This window comes from Xenopus laevis, chromosome 5L (genome assembly GCF_017654675.1).
Source record: "Xenopus laevis strain J_2021 chromosome 5L, Xenopus_laevis_v10.1, whole genome shotgun sequence".
Classification (NCBI taxonomy): Eukaryota; Metazoa; Chordata; class Amphibia; order Anura; family Pipidae; genus Xenopus; species Xenopus laevis.
This window is the reverse complement of record NC_054379.1, coordinates 14198972-14212849: the sequence shown is the minus strand read 5'-3', so window position 1 is coordinate 14212849 and position 13878 is coordinate 14198972. Positions and strand designations below refer to the sequence as shown.

Here is a 13878-nt window from a genome sequence, read left to right as displayed (position 1 = left end):
CTTCTGCATACTGTATACAATCGCAAACAGTACCACTCATATGCATTTGAAATTAGAGGAACATTTTTGTGTCTACAATGTGGTCGACTTCCATTCCCCATTTTAAATACATTCAGAGGCACATTTATCAAAATTTGAATATACTCGAAATTCGATTGGGGAGTAATTTAATTAAAAAATCGAATATCTAAAACTCGCACAAATTTTACTGACTCAAAATTTAATCGAATTAGACTAAACTCAATTCAAGTTTTCTTCTCAGAAAAAAACTGGAATGTCAGGAAGGCTAGTAACATGTCCAAATTGGTCCCGGATCTCTCTCATTCTTATACATGAACTCGCCAGGTTTTAGGAGGCGAATAGTCTACTTTTTTTTTTTTTAAAAGGCCAGAGTTTGATACATCTCGAAAATATAATTAGAATTAAAATGTAAATCGAGTTTGGATAATTTATAATTCGAATTTGAGAGTTTTGACCATAAAAAAAATTTGAGAATTTAAATTTTCAAATCAACCATTAATATATCTGCCCCTCAATGTGTAGTCATGGTGCACTGAGTAGTTGCATATAATGAACCTTGAGTATCCATCCCAACTGTCACAGGAATATGGGGTGTGTGTGTGTATATTGGCAGTCAGTCCTTGCCTTATACTTTTCTCTCTGAAAATTAGCACTTGAATGTAGTGTCTGTACGGCAATATGGCTGCTCCATTTGTATGTGAATATTTACTTAACTTGACTGATAGTGGCATGAGCAGGGATATCTGTATTGTTTTCACCTTGACTACCTAACCTACAATTACCAGGATTGCATGAGTTTCCATTGAAAAGATCTGAATGACCCTCTGTTGGTCATTCCTGATCAGAAGATGTTGCTGACTAGTGTTGGAGGCCACATTCAACAATCATTTCCCAAGCAGATTATTAAAGGATGCATCGAATCCAGGATTCGGTTCGGGATTCTGCCTTTTTCAGTAGGATTCGGACTTGAAAATGTAAATTAGGGGCGGTCCGGAAATCACGTGACTTTGTCTCAGAACAAGGATTTGGTATGTTGTTCTGCTGAATCTTTCACAAAGAATTTGGGGGTGGACTTGGCCGAATCCCAAATAGTAGATTTGGTGCATCCCTAAGACATTTCAGGGTGTCTGATCACAATATGCTCTATTCTTGAGACATTCTGGTAGGAACATGCTCTTTATAAAGTGTCCGAATGAGGATTACATTGAACACCTTGGGCAGGTGACAAAACAACCTACTTTTTTTAGAACATAAGAAAAAGTGTAAGTGCTTAAAGGGGAACCATCGCAAAAATGTAATATTAGCTATAGCGTACTGAAATAAGAAACTTTCTAAATACAATCAATTAAATATTCTGTGCCGGTTCTGCAAAAATCAAGTTTATATTCACTATACCTCTCTCAGCTTATGTTTGTCTTAATTCTGTCTTCATGCAGCAGTTGGGTGTCAGATGAATAATCAAATCTACCTTATAGGGGGGCTCATTTTGCCTAGAAGATGTATTAGAGCTCACTCTATTAAAATCACCAGACATCATGTCTCTCTACATGTAGAATTTGTGCAAAAGGCAGTTATTTTGTTGGATTTTGTTTGTACTGGAATCAGTTATTTGAGTGAGCTCCAATACATCTGCTAGGAAAGAAAGCCCACCTATAAGATATATTGGATCATTCATCTGACATTGAACTGCTGCATGAAGACAGAATGAAGAGAAACAGATGCTGAGAGAGGAATAGTGAATATAAACTTGATTGTTTCAGAAGCAATGCAGAATTTTTTATTGTATTTAGAAAGTTTCTTATTTCAGTATGAGAAAGCTTATATTAAATTTTCATTTTCCTGATAGTTCCCCTTTAATTTTAATTTAATTAATTTTTTGATAAAGGAGGAGACCACAACATGTTCTGTGCCACTGAAGCTTTGCAGGGGAGAGTAGCAGTCTGTGGGTGTTTATGTTGCATCTCTCCATTTTTCTATAAGGTGGAGATGCTCGTTTGGAGGGCAGGTGGGTTATGGGAAATCCTGCTGTCTAATTCAGTAAGAAGAATAGACAAACAATTGTTTTTCAGTTTTATTCCACATCAGTGAAAATAGTGAAGGTTGAAGCTTTCAGACCCACACGCAGGCTTTTACCTTAATAGAAATTATAGAGGAAGGGGAATTGTCGCCATTTGCTAAAATGTTTTTCAGCCAATTTAATGCTTTCTTTTTTTTAAAAAAAAAAAAAGTCGAACAGTCACTGAATACAAAGGGGTATTTTAGTGACCCAAGCTATTTTGTTCCTCCCAAGTAACATTTTGCTAAGTCAAGTCTCAGCCTAATTAGGATTGTATCTATCAGGGCAATGACAGCCTTGCATAGAATTAGGCTAAAAATTGTATACCTTTGTCGCAGAGCTGCTATCAATATACAAATATATATATCAATACTATGCATCAATATCTCCGAATATCACCTTTAGCAAAATATATGGACATATTTAACTGTTGCCAATTAAGCTTGCACTTAATTAAATTTTTTAGAAAGCTATGTTAATTGGTGTGAGATAATCAGTTTACAAATTCATACATTGCCCTATCTGTCTCAAAAATCATTAGCACGTGTTTTTATCATACTGCTTATACTCAGAGGCGGTTTCATGGGCCAATATGACAATGGGGCAACAATATATGGCAAACAACTCTGGTGATGGCGATACAATGGCTAGCAGGTTGTAGAAGGTTTGTTATGATTGGCTGCTTGTGAGTTGGTTCTTGATTGGCACTCTCAGGCTGGATAGTCCAATATCCACATTCCAGTCTCACCCAGTTCTGCCTTTGCAGATACGTCTGGGAAAGTCCAGCAACCAACGGTCTGATTCCTAAGTAACATCCCTTGAGGCATTAACATTCATGACACTATATCCAAAAGGAAGAATGTGAGGACCTCCAATAATAACGAAAACTAATTTTTTTTAAAAAAGTAGAAAATTTATTAGGACATAAGACCTAACGCGTTTCGTGCCTAATGGGGCACTTACTTATAGGCTTAACATTCATGCTCAAGCTTTTTAATATTTGATTTAATTTGCATTCTTGGTACTGTTAACTTTCATGGAAACACTGTTTTATATTGGTCTGTGGTTATCGGCTCATTTGCAGTGTTCAAAATAGAACACAAAGACTTCTGGATACAAGGTGCAAAATACCCAATGAGCTCATTGATTAAGGCTTGTCTTGAACATACTTTTTGCCCACAGCATAATTAAAAAATAGTTGTGGTTTGTTATTCCTTCCACTAATCAAGACATTTAAACTACTTTCCTGGTTTCATCCCTGGCTCCAGCACATACCGAGTCACTGTTTGCAGATGAGTAAGTAGTAAAACAAATTACTAGTCCTCAGATGCACCCTCTGTATTAGGAGCTGCTCTTTATCTCAGCTAAGAAGGTAAGGGTTTGTTTATACAGAGCTCATTGCTTCTGTAAAAAAAAAAGGGGGTGTTCGGGGGGTAAACATCTAGTAATACGTAATAGCAAAAACAAAAATTAAAAAAATATATATTTTTAAAGATCACTCTGATTTTTGTTTACCCTACCAGAGGTGCAGGCGAATAGAGGCTGCACTCCAGTTGGGAGTTGGTATCCAATCAGGAAATCTGTTTGGAACATATCTCCCTATGAAACACTTTTTGCAGTATATTTCCTTAAGTAATTGGTCTCCAGTAATATATTTTCTGCTAGATTGTAGGAGTCAAGCCAAGAAAGTACAGCACAGAATTCAAACTTGCAACCACTCTATTTGTTAAATGTATTTACAGTTTCAATTACGCCTCCGAGAGGGCCCCGCGGCTTTATTACAAGCTATAGAGCAGTCAGGTATGTTATTGGATAAACATTTATTAATTGTGACAAGAACACCCAATTTATTTCAGAGCACCAGCTTTATTTACTGCTCTTTTCACCTCTGTATTTTGTATTGAAAAAGAAAAATGAATATTGATAGGGTTGTCTATTGATTTCTAAATGTATATTTTCAGCCTTGAGTCAAAGTCACATTCCAGGTGGATTTTTGTAAAGTCGTTGCTAGGGATAGAGAGGGGTGGATGGAGAAAGCAAGCCTTTTGTTGATAACAGCTGGCTTTTTTGGGGGAAATGTGAGGGTTTAGGGGCATGCATATTTCATACCTGTAAACGTATATATGTAGATTTGTGCTATATTTCACAGCATTATTTGCACGAAGACCTCAAATAGGAAACTTGCAAATAACACAGTGAGCATTGCATATGTGCCCTCCTTACAGCGGGTTTTACATTGGACCTGTGCCCACTGTAGAAAAAATACTCTACTATAAAAAAGTAGGAATCCATTGACTGAGGCCAGATACCTAATTCTGTGCATAAGGTTCCATCAGACTCAATGCCAATATGCATGTTCAAGTTTGAGAAAATGTTAAATTCCATCAATAAAGAATTAAAAAATGGGCTTATTCAGGTGTCCAGAGCTTCGAAATCACAAGACTTTGATTCAGTTTGACCCAATCCAAAACCTCCCGAAAGTGCTGGGAATCCTGATTCTCTGCTATAAAGTAGGACAGGACACTATAATATTAGCCCCATAGCAGAGTTACCCCAATGCATTTACCCACAGGGCACTGGCATAAAGGGGGCTGATGGAAAGTATGATTATTAAGGTAACTGTGTTGAAAAGAAATGCATTATTAACAATGTGCACACAGTTAAGCCAAGGTAATGGCAGACAGGGCAATTTTAGTAGTTCCAAAAAGGAACACCAAGAGCCCCAATAGTGTAATATGTTTTTACAGAGGCGCCTGGCGTGTTTATACAAAGACACTGTTGTTTTTGCTCCCGTTCCACATTGCCTGATGAAGCAGGAAATGCCTGCGAAACGCGTTGCAATACTGTTTTGTGAATAAACTATTACTGAAAATTACCACTTTCGTTAGTGTTGGCTTGGAGGAGGTAAGTCCACTACTACCTCCTCTGAATTACCCATTGGGTTTTTAAGTGTTTTTAGCTAATTTTATCCTTTTGGCGCCTCTGTTTTGTTTTACTACTTTAGAAGTTTTATAGCTTTGTTGGAGGGGAACAAAACACTTGAAATCTCCTCCCATTCAAAGTAAACAGGAAACCCCATCAATCATCCCCTCCTACCAAACTCAAAAACGATCAGTTCTCCATTTTAGAGCAATATGCACTTGTCATTGAGTAAACGAGGTGCTTGCAGGTGATCTGAGCATTTTGTTCCCCTCCCATAGAGCTAAGAAGCGCTTGGGCAACCATACATGTGAAGTGGCCCCATCTGTCATAACCCTAACTTTGTGTTTGCTAAGGGCCAGGGCAACTAAAAAAATGGCACCTTTTAATAAAGAAAAGCATATGATAAAATCATTCTGTATTTCCTTCACTCCTACTGGCTGGATAATCAACATGAGTTGAAGCAGATGAGGAGCCAGGTTACTAAACAAGCTGGCAGTTAGGTTTGGATGCATCTAAGGGAGACATCTCTTGAGCTACTTATTCAAGGAAATGCCATCCCTGGTGTCTCTTGGAAGATGCCAGGTATTTATACCTTGAACTGTGAATATTTGGGTGAGCAACCAGTGTTTCACAAGTTACGGTTACAAAGTCAGTGGGGTTTGATTGTGGTTCTCTGTGAATGAATTCATTCAACCTGCTCAGACCAAACACTGACCCACAAAATCTGCTGTTTAGCTTCTCTTCAGCCAGTGGGTCTCCATAGGTTGTCAGATCTGATACTGTCAACCTTGAATGGCTTGCAGGATCTGAGTGGCTAGATCTGTGCACTAGAAACCCCACACATCTCTGAATTTTCAGTCTGTGTTGTGACTGTGCAGCCATCCATACCAAGGGGGTGGTATACATCAACAACTCGAATAAAGTTGCTTAGTCTGAACATACATACTGTATCAGTACATCAGTATAAGTGGGATCAGATTCTTTCAACCAGAATGTCTTCACTTCTTCACGGTCACTGTCAAGTCTCTCTACAACCCAAGTGGCACCTTTTATTTCCATGTCTGTTAAAATTGCCCTTTTGCGTTACGTTCCAAATGTATTAAAATAATATAATTAAGTGACTAAATACTCTTTCCTGCATTGTGCCCAATTACATATCAGCGGAGTAATGACATTCACAGTACTAATTGTATAAACAGTACTATTTACTATAAAAGGCTGCTCCATCTGTAGCTCCCCTTAATGGCACTGATCTACCTCCCTACACAAACAACACATGCTAACACTGCTTTCTTTTCACCTTTGTACAATATACAGTAGTTTTTGTAGCCAATCACATTCTTAGCTTTTCTCATTTAATATGAAATGTTGGTGTTTCCTAATCTACTTTTAATACTGAGATCAGCACGCTCTGAGCATTTTGTATTTGTTTATATTTTGAGCATTAAGCAACATTTGAAATCGGCATATTTACAAGCTGTTGTCTTCCAAACGGATGAAACAGATGTGTTCCCTCCAGCAGCGTTAGACCTCTGATCTGATTCTAGCTTACAGATGGAATTGAATTAAATTGCGGCTGAGGCTACGGAAGGGAAGGCGAGTAAGTGACTATACCTGGCCTGACAGCTGTTCAACAAATATGAATGATCTCTCATTTTCATGTAAACTAGCCTTCAACACTGTCATAAATAGGCTGGCCAAAAAGCATTTATCATTTCTATACTAATCACTAAACAGGGGGCAAAATGTCATCCATAGCTGCATACTTGCAAATTCCTTTTATACGTGATATCAGTCTATTATTTCCAAGAATTATTTAATTTCACTATATATATATATCCTATATATAGATGTGCTCCTTGGTCTTCCTCTCATACACCAAAAAATATGCACACAGGTTAATTTGACCTTAATAGGGACCTTATTTACCTTTTGGGGTCTTCAAATGCCACATAGTTGGGTAATCCTATGGAGATTCATCTTTCTTTGATACAATGAAAGTGAATAAGCACAATATTCACCAGTTATCTTGAATAGATTTGCTGTACAATTTCCCCAACCCCTCTTGTTCTCTTTTCATTCAACTTTTCACTGTGTTTTTCCATTGTACCATAACTCCTCTATGCCTGGATTGATGGGTCTTTACCAGATGTCTAAAAAAACACCCTTAATTCTCTTGTTAATAATTCCTTTATTCAATTTCCAGGATTCATTGGTGAAAGTGCTCAACCCATCCCAGACAGTAACATCGGTAATCGAATGCTTCAGAACATGGGCTGGACTCCAGGTTCAGGACTATGTCCAGATGGCAAAGGAATATCTGAACCGATAAGGGCCCTCCAGAGACCAAAGGGACTCGGGCTCGGTTTTAGCTGATGGGAACAACTTAACATTTCAGCCGTGTAAAGAAAGATTTGTGTGTTTTTATGTTATTGTTATGAAACATTCTTCTCAATCTATGTTCTCTTGATGGAAAGGAATACCAACAGCCAACGAGGTCAACACCAGCTATCTTGCATGGAAGTGGAATGCTCCTGGAAATGTTTTGAGCACCAGAGATGCCATGGTGCTTATTGTAACCATTGGTACTGATCCAATGTGTACATACAAGATGATAGAAACCATACTAAAATTCAATTACCTGTTTATCTTCTAAGAAATAAAACATGACTAGGATAATGGCTAGCTAATAGAAGGATTGAAGTGTTCTGAAAACAGTGTTGGCATGTATAGTAAATGTATTTTAGACACATCACGCAATGTACTATATTCTAGAATAGAACATTCATGCCTTTTCAATGAGAGCATATATAATATATATTTGAGTGAGTAATACTTTCCAGACATTCTATACTCCATAGTCCTAGGGCAGTCCATTGCTCAGGTCTATGAATTTGTGATATCTGGTCAAAAGTTATGCACATAATTTTCATGTAAATTCCATAGTGGGACATTATCCAAAGTCAAAGATAATATTTTGTTTTAATTTACAAGGGATCACAAAATGCATTTCAGCAAGGAGTCAACCTTGAAAAACCCCAATGGCCGCTTACAGGGTCATGGAAAATCTTCATGACTTCAAATTCACTGCAGTTTTGAGACGGAAAGTATTTACCATGGAGCATCCAATGCACACAATCTATGTTAAGGTCTAATTCTCCTTTTAAAATATTAATGAAGGTATCTTAAGGAGGTAAATCCTCTTGAACTTTCCACTAAGACCTGCTTTAGCTGCAGTGGAAAGTTGCCCCTTGACTGGCTGAAACACCTTTTTGTTTTTTTTTTTAAAATAGAGAAAAATGGCATTCATATGACATTGGGTCCTAAGGTTTACGAGAATATCATTCATTCAATGGTGTCAATATAAATATGTTGTATTTTTAAAGTTTTTTAACTTTTTGGCTTTGTAAAACTTTTTTTTCCATGTTCTACACAATTGGATTTTGAAGTGCATTTTTTTAATGTTGTGGTTCCTGACAGCTAAATGTCATCACAATGAAATTAAGAGGCTGCAATTACTGATGCCACCTGAAGAAAGAGGTCACAATATTAATCTATAGTGAGCTCAGAAGACACTTTGAGAACCTTTCACTTATTTATTTTGCAAAGTATGGGCATCTTTAGGCATGTGGTGGGGCCTGTCAAAGTTTTGCTGCATCAAATGTGCTAACTAATACTTATTAAGAAACATATAATGCACCACCACAATCTCGTTTTGTGCTCTAGCAGTAGACGCTTCTGCACTCATGTAGAAGTTTTTGCTGGTAGATTTATAAAAAAAAACTCACACAACTATCTTGTAAATCTGCATCTTAATCTACACTTTAGTTAACCTTAAAGTGTTTGCCATGGGTATAAAGAGAAGTATTATCTGCATTTAGTCTTCATTTTTTTTTTTAAAATGATTTAATAGGTTTTTAGCCCTTTTGAAGCCAGAACCAAATATAAATAGGAGGCCCGAATAGAAAAATAACCAGTGAAAACTCGCTAGCTGGAAGGGCGGTAGCCTTCATAAATAGCATATTCAGTTGCAGGCTAGAAAGAGGCAGAATATGAAGACTAATCAAACCATAAGAAATAAATGTAACTAAGAACAGGCCTGTGTTATAACATACTAAAAATATTAAAAAAATTAACTTCCACTTTAAGGTGATTAAGCCCCTTGAAGGTAGATGTAATTATTTGCTAGAGAATATACTAAGCGTCTCTTTATTTTATTATTCTCCACTGATAAATGCTTCTTTAAATTCTTCCCTGCCAGCTGCCATGACAGTATTTAGTCCATCCCACTGTTTGGATCTGATCTAAAAGAACACTGATAAGGTAAAAGTGCCTAGCGAACAGCATGTCAGAGATTCCTGATGTTGACAGGTAGACGTGTCTTAGCACACTCAGATCATGTATGGTCACGACAAGGCAGCTTTATGACGCATATTAATTTCAATAGGAATCAAAGAAATGAGCAGTGGGCTGGCCTCGAGCACTGACATGGCCACGTACAGGAACTGTGACTGACTTATGAAGCATTAGAAAATCTATGGTTTACTTACTTTATAGCTTTCTGGCTTTAGTTCTACTTCAAGGGTAAATCGCATTTCTCATCAAATTTCTTCTTTTGGTGGCAATTCCAGTGTTAGTGGCAATTGGTTTTTATGCGATTGGATAGATTGATTGATACCTGGGCTAGAAGGCATCGTTCGCGCCAGTGGGGAGAAAAAACAAAGAATCGTTTTATCGTGTTCATTTGGGGTGGTTTACACCTAAATCTCTCCTTGTGTTTTCTGTGAATGCCCCAACACACAGTATTTCATAAAGGCACCAAATATATATATATATATATATATATATATATATATATATATTCATAATATCAACTAGATAAAAAAATCTGTTTTAAGCTATTGGTTGATTTTATTAAAAGAAGAATTTTGAAAAAATTTCACTTTTTTGCCGGTTAAATTTTATGAAAAAAAAAATGGACAATATATACATAAATCTTGCCTTTTATGCCAAACCCTAAGGAATTCTTTTTAGTGATGGGCGAATTTGGGTCGTTTTGCTTTGCAAAACGGCACCAGTGTCTCGTTTTTGGCGAATCACGGTAATTCTCCGTGAATTTGCGGCTGGCGAATAAATTCGCCCATCACTAATTCTTATTTTTACCTTGTGCTGAAATTTTATTCTTCAAATAGAAATGTTTTAAATATATTTTTTCTCTACGTAAAAGGTGTTCATTGTGAAGAAAAATGTTATTCCATTTGTTATGCACCTTGAATTTCATAATTTCACATACTAATTTAAACTGGAACTTCGGTTTTTGGGGTTTTTTTTTTTTTTACATTTTATGCCATCGTCAGTCTATCCTGAAAATGGGTTAACATTCATTGTGACATCATTTTTGTCTAATACATAATTAAAGGCAAAAAATAGATGGGGACTGTGGTTATTTGATGTCTGCCTTGTTAGTCGGATTCAAGCAGAGCAAACAGGAATGCTTTCATGTCAGGTTAAGACTACTTTGTGATTTCATTTGCATGAATCTGCTTTTCATTTATTTTTTTTACTCTTTAAAAGTCCGTAGCTTTCCCACTGCCAGCTCTAGATAAATTGATTGATAAATCATTATTTTTGGATTTCCATCAGTAATCCATTAATTACGTGCTATACTTTATTAAATTCAGTGAATTCTTTCTACCCGTCTTGGCAAGAGAGAGAATAAACATTAAAGACAATCTAGGGTTTTTATTTCTTCAAAAAAAAAAACAGGTGTTGAGATGGCAACGTATTAGGTTTATTGAGAGCAAATATGCTCTTTATTGGGCATCATAGAATGGGATATAGACAAATTGGTAAAATAAATTTTAAAAGCATTTTTTTTAAGCTTTTAGTAAATGGAACCTGCATTTTTTTTTAATTCTATAAAAGCTTACTAATATTTAGTGTTTAAAATGTGATTAAACATACAGTAGTACAGTTTATAAATTATGTAGTTTCTACAGAATATATGGCTGATCAATGTGGGGGATCTGTTTTTTTTTTTTTTTTTTGTTTTTTTTTGGAGACATTTTTTGTTAAAAGAGAAGGAAAGGCTTCGTACACTTGGGGGTGTCAAATGTTAGGCACCCCCAAGTGATTATATTGACTTGCCTAAAACCCCGGGCCGGGGTTATACCAGTGAGCACCACGGAGCGATCCTCTTCCATCTTCCTCTTTCCTTCGCGCGGCTGCACATGCGCAGTAGAACGAAAAGCCGAACTTGAACTAAAAAGTTGGCTATTTCGTTCAACCGCGCATGCGTTTGCCCCAGGAAATTTGAAGAAAGAGGAGCATCTTTTTTTTTTTTGGATTTCAATCTTATAAAAATCCCTTTAATACAACCTCTGTTTTTGAAAATATTTTCATTTTTTTTGTCTTGGTTTTACATTGTTAATGCTTTCCTGTTTTCAACATATTTGAATTTTGTGAAATCTGAGCATACCGTACGCGTATGAATTGCCCGGGTTTTGTTTTATTTTTAAAGAATTTTATTCTATGTTTTGGCATATTTTCAGATATTCTCATCTATGGAAATGTCTCCATGCTTTTTAAACAAATTAGCATTGGTTCATTAGAGAAATTAAAGCTTTCTAAGAAAAATAAAATCGGTAAGTTTTGCTTTATTTTTTGCAATTTATTTTTAATTATAATTTGGCATTGAATCTTTCTCTACTCTGTAACAAAAGCATTGTGTTGCCCCTTGCAGGGCTGGATGTCTTGCTTCGTAATGTATTGCAATGTTGACCCAAAGCTTAAGGTATTTGCTTTGCAACTATTTTTACAAAATGTTCTTGGCAAATATTCATCTGAATGTAATGTATCGCCCAATTTCTAAATTTGTGAAATGTGCTAATGTCAAGAAATTGTATCGGATATTAAGGGGAACGGACATGAAGTGCTATACGATATGACTATGATCTGGTCACCATTCATTCTTCACTTTCTATATTTGGAATCCATGGTGATATATATTTAAGGTCTGATCCTTTTCTGGAAAGTCCTGAACATTAAAGGGAGCTCATACTGACCATGTGCACACCCTTAATGACACAGACAGATGATCCATTTTACTGTTGTCATTGTATAATTGTTATCTTGTATATAAACAGGTTATATCCTCATCGCTAGTCTGGTCCGATGTTTTCTGTCAATGTATTGAATATTGTAAAGCAAATTTTGTAGCACCATCAGATGCCAGATAATCGTCTAGATTCAAAAATGAATACATGTAATAAACCCATGATTAGAGAGCATTGTTTTAATGGTACAGACAAAGAAATAAAAATTCTAAAAACTCTTTTAAAGCGAATTTGATTCTCTGAATTCATTTTGCATGTTTAACCACTGCTATAAGTGGCTTCCCCAGTAGAGCCGTACCCTTGGGTCAGCTACGTTAGAGCAGAGGGGCAAAGAGCATAGAGAAACCCAAGCATCAGTCAACAGGAAAACATCTGAAATTCAAGCAGATAGCTTCCATCCCAAGTGCATTATACTAATTCCTAAATGTATTGTTCCTCTGTTATGGGTGCTCAAGTGGGGCAAGTGCATGGTCCAAAACTAATGAGTGTTGTTCGTTTGCCATTGAAGTGATAACTCATTATACCTCATCTGGCAAGTAGAGAGATTCTACCTACTGTAAAAACAATGACTTACATTGAGTCCAGGAGGAATGTAGTCATGAGCACTGGCTGGAGAATGAATGCAAAGACCAGCGGGCAATCAACTTGGAGCTGCAAGGTTCTGAATGTCTAAGAAAAAAAGATGCATGACCACTGTTTCAAAACTTGATCTCAGCTGAGCGATATACTACAAGTCAACGTAGTTATCAAGCCAAACATGTTGAGTCATTCAGTGGAAAATATATGTTAGAGCAGGGGTCCCCAAACTTTTTTTACTGGGAGCAACAGCCAAAGGGTTGGTGAGCAACATGTTGCTCATGAGCCACTGGTTGGGGATCACTGTGTTAGACCATGTAAGGATAGACAACAGCAATCACCCTTCAAAATGTATCTCCAATGTTGTCACGACTATCTAGAAAATAAGGCGTGCAACAATTCAGTGTAATGATCATGTTAACATGTAGGTAACCCAAGGAATTAATTTCTCCTACTGCTCTGGAAGCCCTGGTTCTGTCAGTTACAGTATTCCATGTGGGATGGACATTTCCCTAGTTGCCTAAGGGTCACCAAATCCTGTTCCTAGTTTATATAAGCATATGGAACACATGGCTTGTCCTCTTTAGGCTCCACCTAATACCAAGGGTGAATGTGTTGGAAGCCTAGAGTGTCAATCTTGGACCCTAAGGAGACCAGAAACTTAGAGAAGTTAGAAAGCAGAGATCTCATGAATGAGGTAAAGGCTGTGGATAGCCACTTCTGTCATTGGACATTCCTAGGAGTTATAAGTTATACAGGCCAGCTCAGCAAGATCAACAGCCATTATGCTGAGAAGTACTGGGTCTCATTATCTGATGAGTATGAGTAGTATTGGAATTTACCATGCATACAATATTTTTTGTAATATAATTCATTGTGTGAAAGAAGAAAACTCAGGACCTGAAGCAACGCCACTCTAGAACAGCTTTATGCAACTTGCACCTGATTTGCATGAAACTCAGGCGCATTTTTGTCCCTTTGTGCTGCAATGGGTGCACATTACACTTGCTTTTGTAAATGCCAATAACAATTAGAATAATTGGCTGGTGGATCCGGTAAATGCAATCAATTTTACTGTTCTAGATCTTTGGAATAAGGAGGACAAACATTGAAATGGTTCCTTTCATTATGTTTCGGAAGAAAGATTCACTCGCAGTTTTCCGATTCTTACTGCTTCCGTCCAGTGAA

General features: G+C 36.8%; 1 protein-coding gene across 7 annotated transcripts in view; it reads left to right on the top strand.

Annotated features, from left to right (window-relative positions):
* gpatch2.L (G-patch domain containing 2 L homeolog) overlaps positions 1–11035 on the top strand; it is a 93546-nt gene extending 82511 nt beyond the window's left edge. For 5 of the 7 annotated variants that reach the window (XM_041562546.1, XM_018262600.2, XM_018262599.2 and 2 more), the window contains exon 10: positions 7206–11035. In XM_041562546.1, the coding sequence (XP_041418480.1) occupies positions 7206–7375 (170 nt within the window). In that variant the 3' untranslated portion in view covers positions 7376–11035. Of the gene's footprint in view, positions 1–3819; positions 3878–7205 lie in introns of all 7 variants that reach the window. The other 2 variants (XM_041562547.1, XM_018262604.2) reach the window with 2 other exon arrangements.
* Positions 11036–13878: the final 2843 nt, after the last annotated feature.